The sequence below is a fragment of the Ovis aries genome, chromosome 13, assembly GCF_016772045.2.
Source record: "Ovis aries strain OAR_USU_Benz2616 breed Rambouillet chromosome 13, ARS-UI_Ramb_v3.0, whole genome shotgun sequence".
Lineage (NCBI taxonomy): Eukaryota > Metazoa > Chordata > Mammalia > Artiodactyla > Bovidae > Ovis > Ovis aries.
The window spans coordinates 65071020-65086527 of record NC_056066.1 but is presented as its reverse complement, the minus strand read 5'-3'; the positions used below and the strand labels follow the sequence as shown (position 1 = coordinate 65086527).

General features: G+C 48.0%; 2 protein-coding genes across 16 annotated transcripts in view; one reads left to right on the top strand and one right to left on the bottom strand.

Annotated features, from left to right (window-relative positions):
- The first annotated feature begins 2483 nt into the window (after positions 1-2483).
- On the top strand, positions 2484-3312 carry SCAND1 (SCAN domain containing 1). Its single transcript, XM_027977141.2, has one exon. It carries the CDS (start codon positions 2541-2543, stop codon positions 3075-3077), a length of 537 nt encoding a protein of 178 aa, XP_027832942.1. The 5' UTR covers positions 2484-2540; the 3' UTR covers positions 3078-3312.
- A 1252-nt stretch (positions 3313-4564) lies between these two features.
- Positions 4565-15508, bottom strand: part of PHF20 (PHD finger protein 20) — a 135527-nt gene continuing 124583 nt past the window's right edge. For 8 of the 15 annotated variants that reach the window (XM_060397750.1, XM_060397751.1, XM_060397749.1 and 5 more), the window contains 2 exons: positions 13490-13889; positions 4565-11745 (listed from right to left, as the gene is read on the bottom strand). In XM_060397750.1, coding sequence (XP_060253733.1) covers positions 11215-11745; positions 13490-13889 — 931 coding nt within the window. In that variant the 3' untranslated portion in view covers positions 4565-11214. The remainder of the gene's footprint in view (positions 11746-13489; positions 13890-15508) is intronic. The other 7 variants (XM_060397753.1, XM_042230092.2, XM_060397757.1 and 4 more) reach the window with 1 other exon arrangement.

Here is a 15508-nt window from a genome sequence, read left to right as displayed (position 1 = left end):
AGTACCTTGTCTAAAGGAAGGGGACTGGCTCCCGTTAAAACATTAAAGATTCATTGGGAAGACGAATTTCAAGGTTTTCAGGCTGTGAACACTGTTCTGTGGGGATCTCCTTTAACTCAACTACAAGAGCACATCCTATGGGATAGGCAAGTTTTACACCAGGGCCACTGACAATCATCAAAGAGGCCAACTCCTTCTGTGCAGAAATCAAAGGAACTACAAGGGTTATATAAAACCTCTCATAAAGGACCCCTGTCTTTGTTTTCTTGTCTGTAAAATGGGCATGATTGTGTGCGTGCAGTCATGTCTGACTCCTGTGACCCCATGAACTGTAGCCCACCAGGTTCTTCTGTCCCTGGAATTTTCCAGGCAAGACTATTGGAGTGGGTTGCCATTTCCTTCTCCAGGCAATCTTCCCTCTTCAGGGATCTAATGCTGATCTCCTGTGTCTCATGCACTGGAAGGTGGATTCTTTACCACTGAGCCATCTGCGAAGCCTTTAAATGGGCATGTGAGTTTGCTTGTGTGTGCCTAGTCAAGAGTCATGTCCAGCTCTTTGCAACCTCATGGACTGTAGTCCGCCAGGCTCCTCTGTCCATGGGGATTCTCCAGACAAGAATACTGGAGTGGGTTGCCATGCCCTCCTCCAGGGGATCTTCCCAATTCAGGGGTTGAACCCTAACCTAACCATCGGATCTCCCGCATTGCAGGCAAATTATTTGACCTCTGAGCCACCAGGGAAGCCCTATAATGGGCATACAAAACATATTTGAGAGCCAGCTGTCAAACAGAATATACTATCACTTACCTAAGCGCTGTTGGAGCTACATGCTTTTACCTACATCATCTCATTGAATTCTCCTTCCTAATGAAGTAAGTTCTAGTACATCCACATTTTACAGATAGTGAAGCTAGAGCTCAGAGACAGCAATTTACTTAATGAAGAGAAACATTTAAAAAGACTTTTCTTTCCCTGTGGCTCAGACAGTAAAGAGTCTGCCTGCAATGCAGGAGACCCAGGTCGGCCCCTGGGTCTGGAAGATCCCCCAGGGAAGGGAATGGCACCCCACTCCAGTATTCTTGCCTGAAAAACTCCATGGACAGAGGAGCCTGGCAGGCTACAGTCCATGGGGTCGCAAAGAGCTGGACACCACTGAGTGACTAACTTTCATTTGTTCCAAAGTCTTTACTATTTAATCCTCTCAACAACTCTGGCAAATAAACCCTGCAGGGATTTCACCAAGGCAGCCTGACTCCCACATGGTAGCATGCTTTTACTGTACAACGAATATATATATGAAAACCACATATGGAATGCAAATTTTTCTGGCACCCACAATTTAAAAGTAAAACGACAGACATGAATTTTAACAATATATTTTATTTGACCCAATATGTGCAAAGTATTATAAATCCAACATGTAACCAATATAAAAAATTATTGAGATATTTTACATTACTTTCTTTTCATACTAAGGCCTGTGTGTATTTCACATGTCAGCACATCCCAATTCCGACTTGCCACATGTTAAGGGCTCGAAAACACGTGGCTAGAGTCCACTATATGAGGCTACGCATTAGTAATCCTAAAGTTAAGAGCAGAACCCACAGAGCCACCTGTTTCTTGGTTTCAGAAGACAGGCATAATAATAATAATAATAATAACAACAGAGTTCTTGGGCATTTACTCTGCGCCATAAGACGGCCAAGTTTTATTACTATGTGTAGAGGACTTTGCACACGTCATCCACCCGCAACCAGGTGAGTGTACTGTCCTTCTCTTTCGATTGAGCCAGAGAACTTTCCCGAGCTGGGCCCTCCCCCAGTGCCTGACCACAGTCCCGTTGTCCCGCCACCAGCCGGGCGCCAGCCCGCGCAAGTCCTCGGCTCGCCACCATCCTAACCAGGGCCAAACAGAGGCGGGCTTGCAGGGGCGGACACAGGTCACCTGCAAGCTGAGGCGATCAAGGCGGGCCGAGACGCTTTTGCGAGCCGCCTGCGGCTTGGGCGGCGGCTTCGGCACCTGCTCCTCCTCCGACCCCTCCTCCGGCTCCGACTCCGGCTCCGACTCCGACTCCGGCTCCGACTCCGACTCCTCCTCCGACTCCTCCTCCGACTCTTCCTCCTCCTCCTTCTCTTCGAACAGGTGCTCGGAGGCGCCACCATCCGGAGCCAGCAGTGGCGAGCTAAGATTGGTCTGCAGCCCCGCAGGCGCCGCCACCTCCAGACCCCACGTGGGAACGCGAGGGGGCGCCGCTTCTGGGAGCCCAGACCCGGCTTCCGGACTCTCGTGCGCAGAGCTCATCATAGAGAAGCCAGCGGGCACGCCCACTTCCCATAGAGAAGCCAGCGGGCACGCCCACTTCCGGCCGCCCCAGGCGCTTCGCCGGCGCTGGTAAGCTCGGCGCGCCCTCCGCCCGCCTCCCTCAGGGTCGCGCGCTCCGCCCTGTAGGGGAAAAGTCTCCTTTGCCCCGCCCCCTTGCAGACGCAGAGCTGAGCCAACAACGGCTGGACAAAGAGCGACGCGGGGAGCCGGAGTCATGGCGGCCCCCGAGCAAAGCTTGGCTCCAGCCGGAAGCCCCGCGCCATCCTCGGGGAAAGAAGGAGCCGGCCCGAGCTCAGGCACGGAGGGTGACCCTGCGGGCTCCTCCTCGACTCCTGAAGCCCCACCATCTATCCCCAACTCCTCCAATCCCAGCGCCGCGGTCCCCGAAGCGAATGTTACGCCTCCTGCGGCGGCCTCCGCCGCCCTAGACCTGCCTGTCGGACCCGCACCCCAGGGCCCTGCGCCGCTTGCCGAAGCCTCTCCGCGCTCCCCTCCAGGTCCTGGCGGCTCCCGGCCCGGCCCAGAGACTTTCCGCCAGCGATTCCGGCAGTTCCGCTACCAAGACGCTGCAGGCCCACGGGAGGCGTTCCGACAGCTTCGGGAGCTCTCGCGCCAGTGGCTGCGGCCCGACATCCGCACAAAGGAGCAGATCGTGGAGATGCTAGTGCAGGAGCAGCTTCTCGCCATCCTGCCCGAGGCGGCGCGGGCCCGGCGGCTTCGCCGCCGCACCGACGTGCGCATCACCGGCTGAGCGGCGGAGCTGCGGGCGACCCGAGTCAGGCACTCTCTGGACTGGAGCCATGATCGAGTCCGGGACCGTGAGCTTGGCTCCCCAATACGCGATAATGAAAAATGAGTTTTGGCAGTTCTTGCAATCTCATGCGTCCTTTCCCGTGTTTATTTTCCCGAACCTATTTCCACCCGTTCTGGCTAGTTGTGAAACCAAGTTGGGGGCCCATGAGAATAAAGCCTTTGTTTCTTATTCACTTGGCCTTCGTTGGCTTTTGTGGGATCATTATGTGTTGGCTATGGGTTTCCACATCTGGAAATTTTTTTCCTGCGCGTTCCCCAGCGCCCCACGTGGGTTTCCTTTGTTTGGTTGGAGCCTATGCAATGAGGACTCCAGCAGCCTGGTTTCAAATTCGCTCGTACCTTTCATTGGCTAGAATTTGAGCTTGTTTTCCTGTCTCAGCGGATAGAGAACAGTGGTACAATCTTGTATGTGGTTGTGGGTCGTGCAGGCAAATAGGTGACTGTAACTAAGTGCTGATTTAACTGGCTGCTGCTATAACAATACTGTCCTCAACTTGCTCCATCAGCCTACCTCGTGGGTGCAGGCTTCCCCAAAGGCCCAAGTTACAGGGCTGTTTTGGTAAGTGTTCACTGCAGGTCCTTACCTAGAGAGGCTAGTTCTTGTGAACTCTGGTTTAAGCCTCCAGACCCCTCTCTTAACAAATTTTAGGCCTCTTGAAAGATTTCCGGAACAGATTTGGTGTGAACTGATGGATTATTTACATTGTTGGAGCTACTCATAACTTTCTAAAGTAAGCATAATTGTTTAGGAAGGGAAGAGATTTGGCAAATAATAGGGAAGCTCTGCAGTATAACTCCATTTCTTGAGTCTTCTGCACAACCAGGAAGGAGCTGATTGGGGTCCAGAGTCGTTTGTCTTGGTCTTCAGAAGGGTCCTAATTGTCATGGGTGCCATCTTTTAATATAAGAAAGGCCAGACCTGTCTTCCCTGCACTGCTTTCAACAAGCAAAAAGGTAACAGTCCTGCAGCTCACACCACAAAGCATGAGTCAGTCCGCGCTAGAGGGTGGTATGGGGCATTTTACTTTTGAATATTAGACACTTAATGAATTCAAAAGTATTTTGTATACTTCCTTGGAATTTTGTATTTAAGCCTGCATCTCCTCCCTACAGGGCTTCCCAGGTGGCTCAGTAGTAAAGAATCCACCTGCCAATCCAGGTTCGATCCTTGGGTTGGGAAGATCTCTTGCAGAAGGAAATGGCAGCCCACTCAAGTATTTTTGGGCATGGAGAATCCCATAAACAGTGGAGCCTGGTGGACTACAGTCCACAGGGTCACAAAGAGTTGGACATGACTGAGCATGCATGTATAGCTACCGCCCTGCCAAAGAAAAATCTACTTAGAATGTAGAAGCAGACTTGCTGTAAAGGGTAGTGTTTATGGAAAATTAATGCACATTAAAGACTGAGTAGATAACAAATGACTGAAACGTAGCAACAAAACCTGTTTTATTTTTCCAAATACAGATACAGAAGTTTGCATGTTCTGCAAATATTGCTTCAAAGCAACATTTCTATATACAGCGCCTTCTGTTCTAACAGCGCGTAAACATAGATATGTATCCACAGTGCAATGTTGGCTCATCAAGGGTCCACCTTGCATACACTCATTACTTAAAGAAACAAAATGATTAGTCAAACCAGAACTGTTTTTGTCAAGGCAATTTTTGTTTTTTATAGGTGGATAGTTTTTCTCAAAAGAAAACTTAGGTAGTGTACATATTTCTAAATGGTAACAGTAATATTTGCAAAGAACAGTTTCCAGTGCTCCAGCTTGGGGTTAATTCAACTTGACCAAGAAATTGAGGATGGAGCCCCTCCAACATGGCTTTAAATTAGGGAAGCACACTGAAGTCATCAGAACTTCAGAGTCATCCCCGCTTTCCAAAGGACAAAAGTCACAATGAGTGAAAAGGGGTTATTTCCTTTACAAAAAGCATAAGATAAACCCAATAATGACCACTTGGTAAAGTTAGGGTAACTCAGTTTCTTCTTCCATCTTGAAAAAGATGAGAGATTTGACCACCGTTACAGCTTCCCCAGAAGTGATGGTCAAATGTGTTTTCAGGAAAGAAAAATCAGTAATTTAATAATATTAACACAAGTCACTGTACCTCACAGTTGTGGCTACAGAAAACCATCCTGTTTCTTCCCTTTTCGGACAAGCATCACACAGTTCTTAAAATGTGGCCATCTGATAAATTATACAAAATACAGATGCCATGCACACTCCTCGAGCGTTTCTTCCCACACCGAAAGTACTAACGTTAGCAATGGGAAGCAACCTCATAGAGGAATTGTCTCAGCTTTATCACAGATGTCGTAGCCACATGTATTCCCTCTGATAGATAAGCTCCAGCAGGTCAACTTGCCCTGTATTCATTTTATATCAAATGGCGAATTAAATCACTAGACAAAGCATTCCCTGAAACAGATCTTGGTACAGAGGCCCTTGTGACCACGATTACCTGTGCCGTAAAGCCTAACCATCCCGGAGGTCACCGGAGATCCTGTCATTGCTATTGAGATATTGGCTACTTCATGTTTACATAGTAAAGATTTGCAGCATATAACATTACAGATCCATAAACCCAGAATTAACTCGTGAGTGTTAATGGACAAATGTGCTTTGATTTTTGCCTTTAGTGATAGGAAAACTAAATGGTAAAATGGGTCATTCCTCAAAGCATGGAACAGTTTCTTTAACTTTACCTAGTAAGGAAAAAACAAAACAATTACACGTGGAACCGTAACCTGCGAGAGTAACAAATATTGTCTCCAAAGGTACAAACTGTACCTGGACCTTAAGCAGCATAATCACCTTGATCTCACAAAATAATACAAACAGGAAAATTTAAAGTGTTAAAGTATATTAAAACAATTCTGAAAATGCTGACTACTGAACATATACCCTTCAGGGAAGGAGAAAAGCGGCAGATGTAGAATCTGGTTTCTTTACAACAATATAAAATAAGGTCATCCCCCAAACCACATCTTTGTAGCAAATCTTTACAGTGAAAGAGTTCAAATTTGGGAGAACCATTCTGGGGACATTAAATAGAAATGGTAAGCTGTCAATATTAAGAAGTGGGTAGAAAATGCTGTCCTTCGGGTTCCAGACCCTGTCTGCTTCCATTTGGGATTCCTCCTAGATTCTTATGACAGTGAGATTCTACTTCTTCCATAGGCTGTATGGGTTTTGCAACAAAAGACACAACCCAGCCAATTCTGGGGTGAAAGCATACAAAACTCATCCCTGGTACCATGAAGTCATGCAAGAGAGGTGGTGAGAAAGTGAAGAGTTCTAGGGAGAAGGCAGGCCGGCCCAGGCCTCTACTCCTTCCCAACCTCCACACAAGGGTGAAGTCACGACATTCCCACGAAGCTGGAAAAATGAAAATGATGCCTGCTGCCTAATTCATGCCAGGCAGAAACCCAGAAGGCTTGGCATATGCCCCAACCTGACAGAGAAGTCAATTAAATAAACTGCAAGTTGAATTTACAACTGTTTTCAACTACACTTTTTTGGCTCTCATTCCATTTATCATCAGTGGCACGATTTCAAGTGAAGTTTGTGCAAAAAGACTCACTCTCCATTCAACAATGTGCACAGAAGAAGGGAATCCCAAGAGTCTATCTGCTACCTTCCTGGTAGGCTTTGAGATCAGAGTGCCCTCCCTTCCAGCAGCCAAAATGACCTCTTTGTCCAAGTCCATCACACCCCTGCCCAGATCCCTGAAGTCAGTCGGTGTCACGTGCATTCGGCATGCTAGGTTTATTTATTTAAATACGTGAAGCTCCTCTTGCAGGTACCCCAGGATTGTGCCCCCATTAGTCTGGGGTGCCCAGTTTCATGTTGAGCAGCAGAGTGCAATCTGCTGCACCTTGCCCAGGTCCGTCAGCAGCTGCTTGATGCAATGCTTGAGCTGCGGAAGCCTGGCCAGAGGCTCTGGGGGCTCCAGTTCCCCAGTGTAGTCCAGCCAGCTCTCCAACACTGTGGGCAGAAGAGAGACAGGACCCGGTGAGTTCCCAACACTTGATTTGCAAGAATGTCAGCATTTTATCTCATCTGACCACTAACCGGGGGTGGGGGAGCAGCCGGGAGGGGAGACCATTTCAGGCAACACTGACTCATCACCCTCTCTGGGAAGTACTACTCCTCAGACAAAGTTAAATGCTGCAGAGCAGTGCCATCTAATAGAAGTTTCTGTGATGATGGAAATGGGCTATGTCTGTGTTGTCTAATACCCCCACTACCCATATGTAGCTACTGAGCACTTAAAACATGGCAAACGCAACTGAGAAACTGAATTTAAATTTTATTCAATTAGCCACACATAGCTAATGACTACTGCATTAGTCTATAGAGTAGTAGGCTTTGAAATACCCACCTTTCTCAGTGTTACTGCCCCACCTTCATAGTGAAAGTGAAGTCGCTCAGTCGTGTCCGACTCTCTGTGACCCCATAGACTGTAGCCCACCACAGACTAGCCTACAGGCTTCTCCATCCATGGGATTTTCCAGGCAAGAGTACCTTCATAAGGCTTTCCCATATTGAAAATCAGAGAGCCTGGTGTGTTAGCCTTCTGTTAAGAAAAGTGACTCTAACAGGACTTGGAAAGGTCTATTTTTATCTCCATAAATTGATTTGTTTCATGCTGATTCCTAGCATGAGTAGCACTGAATACTCTGATTTCATTTGCTAAATGTTTAATGTAAGATGACCAGGTAATAAGTTTCCCAGGTGGTCCAATGGTAAAGAATCCACCTGCCAGTGCAGGAGGCAAAGGAGATGCAGGTTTGCTCTTTGGGTCGGGCAGATCACCTAGAGGAGGAAATAGCAACCCACTCCACTATGCTTGCCTGGGAAATCCCATGGACAGGAGTTTGGCGGGCTATAGTCTATGGGGTCACAAAGAGCTGGACACTACTGAGCACAACCAGGTAATAACCAGTTGATTATCATTAGCTCAATATCTAAAAAGCTGTCTTGCTTCTGAGAGTATGATTTTTCTATAGAAAGACATTTATTCTTTCCCAAGCCACTCCCTTAAGCTCTGGCGTTTGGGGAGAGGTCATCCAGGAACCCTGATTCTTTAACAAGAGCCACCTCCACCCCGCCCCCCACAGGCAGGCCTGAGGTTTGCCCCAGCTTGCCTGTAGTCTTTCTAGTCTGTGCACCAACCTGTACTGAGAACTTTCTGGACCCTCAAGCCAGAGGTGCAGAAAGAAGAAGACCATGCAGGGCCTGTTCCTCAAGCAGTCTGCAGCCTTGCACATACTCCTCTGCCCTCTTCAGACCAGTCCTTCATCTTCCTTCCCACATTTCTAAACCCTTTGTCCCCTGCAAGCTATTTCTCAGGGAACCCCACCCCCTCTATAACCTGAGTCCGGTCCTTGAGTCACAGGTGCTATGCTATCACTTGCTCTCCTTTGGAGCACTTATCCTGGTTTGTAATTTAAAATAATAGGATGGGGCTGCCCTGGTGGTGCAGTGATTGAGAATTTACCGTGCAGTGCAGGGGATCCCAGTTCCATCCCTGGTTCAGGAAAATCCTACATGCCACAGGGCAGCTAAGGCTGCGTGCCACAACTACTGGCTGTGCTCTAGAGCTTGGAGCCACAACAGCGCCCACACGCTGCAGCTACTAAAACCCCAGCACCCTAGAGCCCCTGCTCCGCAACAAGAGAAGCCATCGCAAGTGCTGAGCCTGTGTGTGTGCACTCAGCTGCTGTTGTGTCTGACTCTATGTGACCCCATGGACTGCAGTCCACCAGGCTCCTCTGTCCAGGGAATTTTCCAGGCAAGAATACTGGAGTGGGTTGCTGTACCCTCCTCCAGGGGAATCTTTCCAACCCAGGGATAAAATCCATGTCTTTTATGTCTTCCTACACTGGCAAGCAGGTTCTTTACCACTAAGACACCTGGGAAGCTCACAATTGCTGAGAGGCCCCTGCTAAAGCCACTAGAACTACCTCAGATCTGGTTCAGGCTCACCCAAGGTGTCCCCCGACACCTTGGTGACCCAGTAGGCACACACAGGGAGAAAGAAACAATCAGTGTGCAGACTAGAAGAGTCTAGCCCAGAGGTCCCCAAACTTTTGGCACCAGGGACCAGCTTGGTGGAATACAATTTTTCCATGGACAGGGGTGGTGAGGGGGGCAGATTTCAGGATGATTTAAGCGCATTACACTTATTGTACACTATTTCAAATCTAATGCTGCCCTGATCTGACAGGAGGTACCACCAGTCTGAGGCCCAGAGGTTGGGGACCCATGGTCTAGGCCACTCATAGTCTATGAACTTGGTTAGGAGGAGTGTTTGGAGCTGCTAAGGGGGAAGTCTTCTCTCTAGATATGCAGAAATGAAGACCAGACACATAACTGTGGGAGCCAACAGCACCTCCTCTGGACCCCAGCATCTAGCCTGCTGGCCTTCTCTCCACACCAGGTGCTGGTCCATAACCCCAAGTTTTTCTTTTAAGGAAGCTCAATGGTATATGACTGCAACCAAGGCAGAAGGTTATAAGAATAAAGTTTCATTTCAAACATATTCCCCCATACCATCTAGATAGAGACTGTCTAGATAAGATAACATTAAAAAAAAAAAATCTAATGCTAAAATATTGTTTTCATGCTCATTAAATATCTTTATCTTTTAGTTTTATAAGACTGTTCACACACTACATAAGTTATTAAATAATGGTTAAATACTCAAACAATGACATTTGTTAAAGTGTAATCAGTCAATATAACGGCTTATTAGATTTTTAAAAAGAAATATTATATACAAATTCCTATAAAAGCTCAGTTCATCTTGAGGTATTTAGATGAAATGAAGATAGTAGAAATAAAATGGGATTTTGAAGAATCTTAAATACAACGCAAAATCGGTTTACGTGAGTAAAATCTTTAAACTTAAAATTGATTTTCTTGCTTCCGGTACCTCTCAGGGCCTGGAATTGAAGAATACAAGACGGAGTATGTGGCCCCAAATGAGTAAGACACATAAAGAGCCCTCTGAAAGCCCAGAGAAGGGAGCTCAGGCTTCTCATCCTGGCCTGGCCACACTGTCCTCTCAGTGAGCTCAGGGCTGGAGCAGCCCAAGCCGGGAGGGAGGGGGTACATCAGTGATTAAGTAGGTAGGCTCTGGCCTCTCCCCTGGGGCCGCTTCCTTTGGCAACAACAGAACCTTTGTCCTGTTTCTACGGTGCCTGAGCTTCTTCTTGGGGACCCAGAGTCAATTCCACAATTTTCAGTCCATCATTGGACACTCTTTCAGCTTTCTACCAGCAAGGTTTTCCATAGACCTGGTATCTGTTATAGTTCTAAGGAGCTCAAGGAAACCTTTTAGGAGTAAAGAGAGAGAGAAACACTCTAGCTTTCAGCAACACCCTCACAATGGACCCTGGACTGGCCTGCCGTCCCCAGTTCAGCAGGTTTGCCTCTGGGGCAGGCCAGGAAGCGTGTGGGCACATTAGTCTTTGTCCTCCAACAGGGCCATCCCTTTCCCAGTCAGCCACCTCTTAGCATCCTGCCTCAGTCACCCCTCCTGTAGCAAGAAACACAGCTCTCTCCAAGGCTCCACTTCAGTCCCTGGAGCTCCAGGAAGCCTTCCTGTTCTCGCTTCCCCTCTTGATAGCTGTCCTTCTCTAGCCTGACCTCACCCACACCCTCTGACCTTTGCTTACATAACACATGGCATTTTTCTTATGAGTTATTTCATCCCCAATTATAGTAATAATAGCCTAGCTATCCTCAGAATCCGCAAACGAAACATTTATTTCTTAATCAGCCTTCTTTCTAAGATGAAATAATAATAATAATTAGGAAATAAGAGAACAAGAAAGAGGAAGTCTGCCTTCAAAAACCAAACTGACAACACCCTGGGGATCAACATTTCAGTCCTCCAAGCCCATCTGATAACTTAACATCAGGGAGATATATCTGGGGGGAACATAAGTGACTCAAGTTCTAAAATATCTGCTGATAAAGAGGAGAAGGCTTCGTTTTAGATTTTAGGAAAGGCTGAAAAGAAGGGGTTTTCAGATTAATCCTCAGACATCCTAAAAGCTCAAAGCATCCAAGTATCAGCTCCCCACAGAACTCGGTCAGTAAAGACCTGCTCAGGACACACACCGCCCACAGGCAGAGCCCAGCTGTTCCACTGTGCTCTCTCCTGGGCAGAAGGGACTGGGAGAGTGAGGCTGGACCCCTGACAGCACACAGCCCTTAGAAGTGCCCAGTCGATACTGAAAGTCAGGCTTGGCCATCTTGAGGGGAGAATGGAGATGAGGGGACTAATAGAAGAGGCAATAACATAGCTATCCCTGGAAACCCAAATCAAAGGGTTCAGAAAGCAGCTCTTCCTATTGGCCCACAGAGCCTGCCAAGGACAGGGAGACCAGGAGGGAGCCCTACCATCCAGCTCCTTCTCAATGGAGTCCATCCTGTGCGTGACTTCATCCTGAAGGGATTCCACGTGTGTCAGCAGGTTAAACTGCCACTGGTGCTGGGAACTCAGCAACCCCTCTCCACCTCTGTCCAGCAGCTTCCGGGCAGGGGCTTCCTCAGGTAAGACCTTTTTGGAGACACAGTCCCTCACCTGGGGATGCAAGAGCATCAAAGTTACCGAATGGAGACAGTTCCCAGCCTCTTTTTCCAACCAGCGAGTGTTTGCACCCATTTGAGAACCCAGCTGCAGTTCGAGTAGTCCAAATCGCTACCTCCCCGCCCCCCTCCTCCTCTCTCAGGCACCAGGCAGAAGCGGGCCTGCCGTACCAAGAACAACTGCCTCAGGGCTGTGCAGACCTCTGGCTTGGAGGCTCCCCAACTGCTTCCCAATGAATGCCAATGCCTAAGGGCTGAAGCAGGCCTCAAAGAACCGCTTCCTGAAACCTGGGATCAGAGTAGAGCAGGGTAAGTGTGGATGAGTGTTAGTATGTGGGTGCTCATATGTAGACAAACAAATTTTAAGTCCTAGTTCCATGTCTTGCTGAACGCATGCACCTGGATGAGTTACTTCACTTCTCTGGGCCTCTATTCCCTCATGGGAAAGAAGAAGTAGTAAAACCTACTTTAAAAGTTCATGAGGATCAAATAGGATAATGTGAATAAAACACAGTGCTGGCTTGTGGTCAACCTGCCAGTCATGAAAGAGATTTTTAACTCTACCTGCCTGGTTTAGGCCCAGGACTTCTTGATTTTTTTCATCATGTTCCAGGTGCCTCTAGGCAATTTGCATAATTTGCAAGACCACAAACTTTTTCTGGGGTTTGTGACTGCAACCCTTCATTCATTGATTGGAAATGAAATAGGTTCCAGTTAACATCTATGGAGGAGTGACTGTGTGCAGAGCCACGTGCTGAGAGCTTTTCACAGGTGTGCTGCACAGTAAACTGAGAGGTCACCATCACCAGCTTCACTTGGCAGGGGGCTAAGGAGACACCTCTGAGGAGGTGAAGGGACCTGCTCAGAGTCACACAGCAAGTGGCAGCGCCCAGACCTGAAACTGGGTCTGCCTCCAAAGACAGTCCTCACCAGCCTTACCCAGCCCTGCTTAGACCCTGGCAAGGACACAGGCTGAATGCTGAGGGGCTTCTAATCTAGGCTACTCCCCCTCGGCGAGAGGCAGCGATGGACTTAGGGTGGTGATATCAGCCCACACAGCGGAGTCTGTGACAGTTAAGTATGACGAGGGTGGGGAAGCTTTCATCACCCAAACCCTCACTGACAACTGAGGATGGGAAGAATGAGACTAGGGAACACTGGCAAGAGAACACACAGGGCTCCAGAAGAGAACGACGTGAGTAACAAGAACCTGGGAGTATCTCTTGGGAAAACTGATGAAACCAGCAAACATTTGGACAAAATGGATTGTTCTTACGCCAGGGCTGCACAGTTAAAAGTAAAGTTGTCATAGAATTGTACTGAAAAACTTACGCCTAACAAAACACTTGACTCGTTCTCTGCTCTTGCTAAGGATTAGCACCCAGATGTAATGATAAACTGCACTGAAGAAAAAAAACCCTCATTTTCCTAACTTGTTTTCATTTGTCAAGTTCAGGTCAATTACCCTTTTCTTCTGGCTGCCTCCGACCTCTCCACCCCCACCACCACTGACTCTGCCATTTTGCCGTCAGTTCCTAGAACCAATGATATTTGGGGTTTAAGTGGGCTCTTTTGACTTTGTACTCATTTTAAAAGACAAAAAAAGAATATGATAAACAGATTTATATGCAGTTTTAAAATAAACACAACTCTATCATAAACATCTTCTACTGAACATTTAGCCCTGGGAGGAGACGATACAAGATATCAAACAAGAACAAGCACAAGCGAGCCAGTACCTTTGGGGAACTGGGTTTGAGGTCACTGTCCCCTCTGCTCCTGTCTTGGTCTAGAGGCCAGCCCAAGCGCGGAGACAGGGAATCATCACCGTTCTCGTGGCGGGGGTTGACAGCATCGTCGAGGGCAGAGCGCCGGGTCTCCACCACTAGCTTCTGTTCCACAGCTGGATAGTAGGTGCGGGGCTTCTGGTAGCAGTGCTCGCTGGTGATATAGGACTCCTCCACGGAGGGGGGCAGGGGCAGGGGCTTCTCCATCGCCCCGTTCAAAGTTCTATAGCTTGGGGCTTCCTCCCTGCTCTTGGCTTCAGTGACACGGATGTGTTTGGAATGAGACCGCCCCTCCGCCAGATGCTGCTTCCAAGGCTGGCACCACAGCTGCAGGTCAGGATGTCCCCGGCTTCTGTTGGGAGGGAAAATACCGAAAGGGCTCTAACCCTTCTAACCCTAACCCCTGGGACCACCGCAGGGGCTTCCTACACTAGGGGGAAGACCTCCCACCTGGGCCAAGTGGAGCAAGCCACCAAGAGGGACTGTAGATTCACAGCCTCCGAGGAGACCACTTCCAGGCAAGCTCTTGCTGGATCACTCGCAGTGAGCAGGAGTGGACTGGGAGTCAGAGGACCTGGCTGCGTTTCAGCTCAGCCGCTGATTACAGTACAGCTGAGCCGAGTCATTCTGCCAGCCTCATTCCCATTTCCTCCTCTGCAAAACTGGCTAACCCTCTGCCAGCAACCACTGAGTTTAAGTGAATTAATCTGAACCGAAGTCCAGTATTTCATTGGCAGTAAAGAGCTCTTCAAATGTGACTTACTAAAACTAAACTTAACTTAGGACTAAACAGTCATGATAACGCTGCCATGCCATGGCACTCAATTACACAAACCCAATGAATGCTTTCCTGGTGGCTCAGACAGTGAAAAATCTGCCTGCAATGAGGGAGATCTGGTTTTGAGTTCTAGGTCAGGAAGATCCCCTGGAAAAGGAAATGGCAACCCACTCCAGAATTCTTGCCTAGAGGATTCCATGGACAGAAGAGCCTGGTGGGCTGTAGTCCATGCAGTCACAAAGAACTGGACACAACTGAGCAACTAACACTTTCAGTGATGACCCAGGAGGAAGCTGGTAACCAAAAGTCACCAAGGCATAAGCCATTAATAACACGGTGTTTTGTTTTTAATATTGGCTGAGATTTATCTGTTGATCTGGCTGTGTCAGGTCTCAGTTGTGGCACTCGGTATCTCTGGTAGCAGCACACCAACTCTTTAGTTGTGGTGTGCAGGCTCCGTAGCTGCGGAGCATGGGCTCAGCTGCCCTGTGGCATGTGGGATCAGGGATCCAACCCAAATCCCCTGCATTGCAAAGTGGGTTCTTAACCACTGGACCCCCAGAGAAGCCCCTTAAAAAGAAAACAATTACTTGGCTATGCCAGGTTTTAGTGGCACCATGCAGGACATTTAGCTGTGGCATGTGGGACCCAGTTCCCTGACCAGGAATCAAACCCAGGCTCCCTGCACAGGGAACACATGGTCCTAGCCACTGGACCACCAGGGGAAGTCCCGATAGCAAGGTTTCTAAACATTCTTCAAAAATCGTCTGTTCTCCCCATTCCAAAGAGGATAATTTGTTATTAAAGAAGGACTCTCCTGGAGAAGGAAATGGCAACCCACTCCAGTACTGTTGCCTGGAAAATCCTGTGGATGGAGGAGTCTGGTAGGCCACAGTCCATGGGGTCGCAAAGAGTCGGACATGACTGAACGACTTCACTTTCACTAGATTAGGGCAAGCAATTATTTAAAAAATAAAATAAAATAAAATAAAATAAAATAAAATAAAATAAAGAAGGACTCTGCTCCCTTTCTGGCCAGCAGACACCTCTGAGAATTTCTGCCTACGTGTATATGTGTACATAAAACTGTGTATGACTATAATTATTCACTGAGATTTGACGCAAGAGATCTTTTAATTTACTGACTCATAACCACTTGTATAGAAGGAAAAATAGAACAAAAAATACCAGAC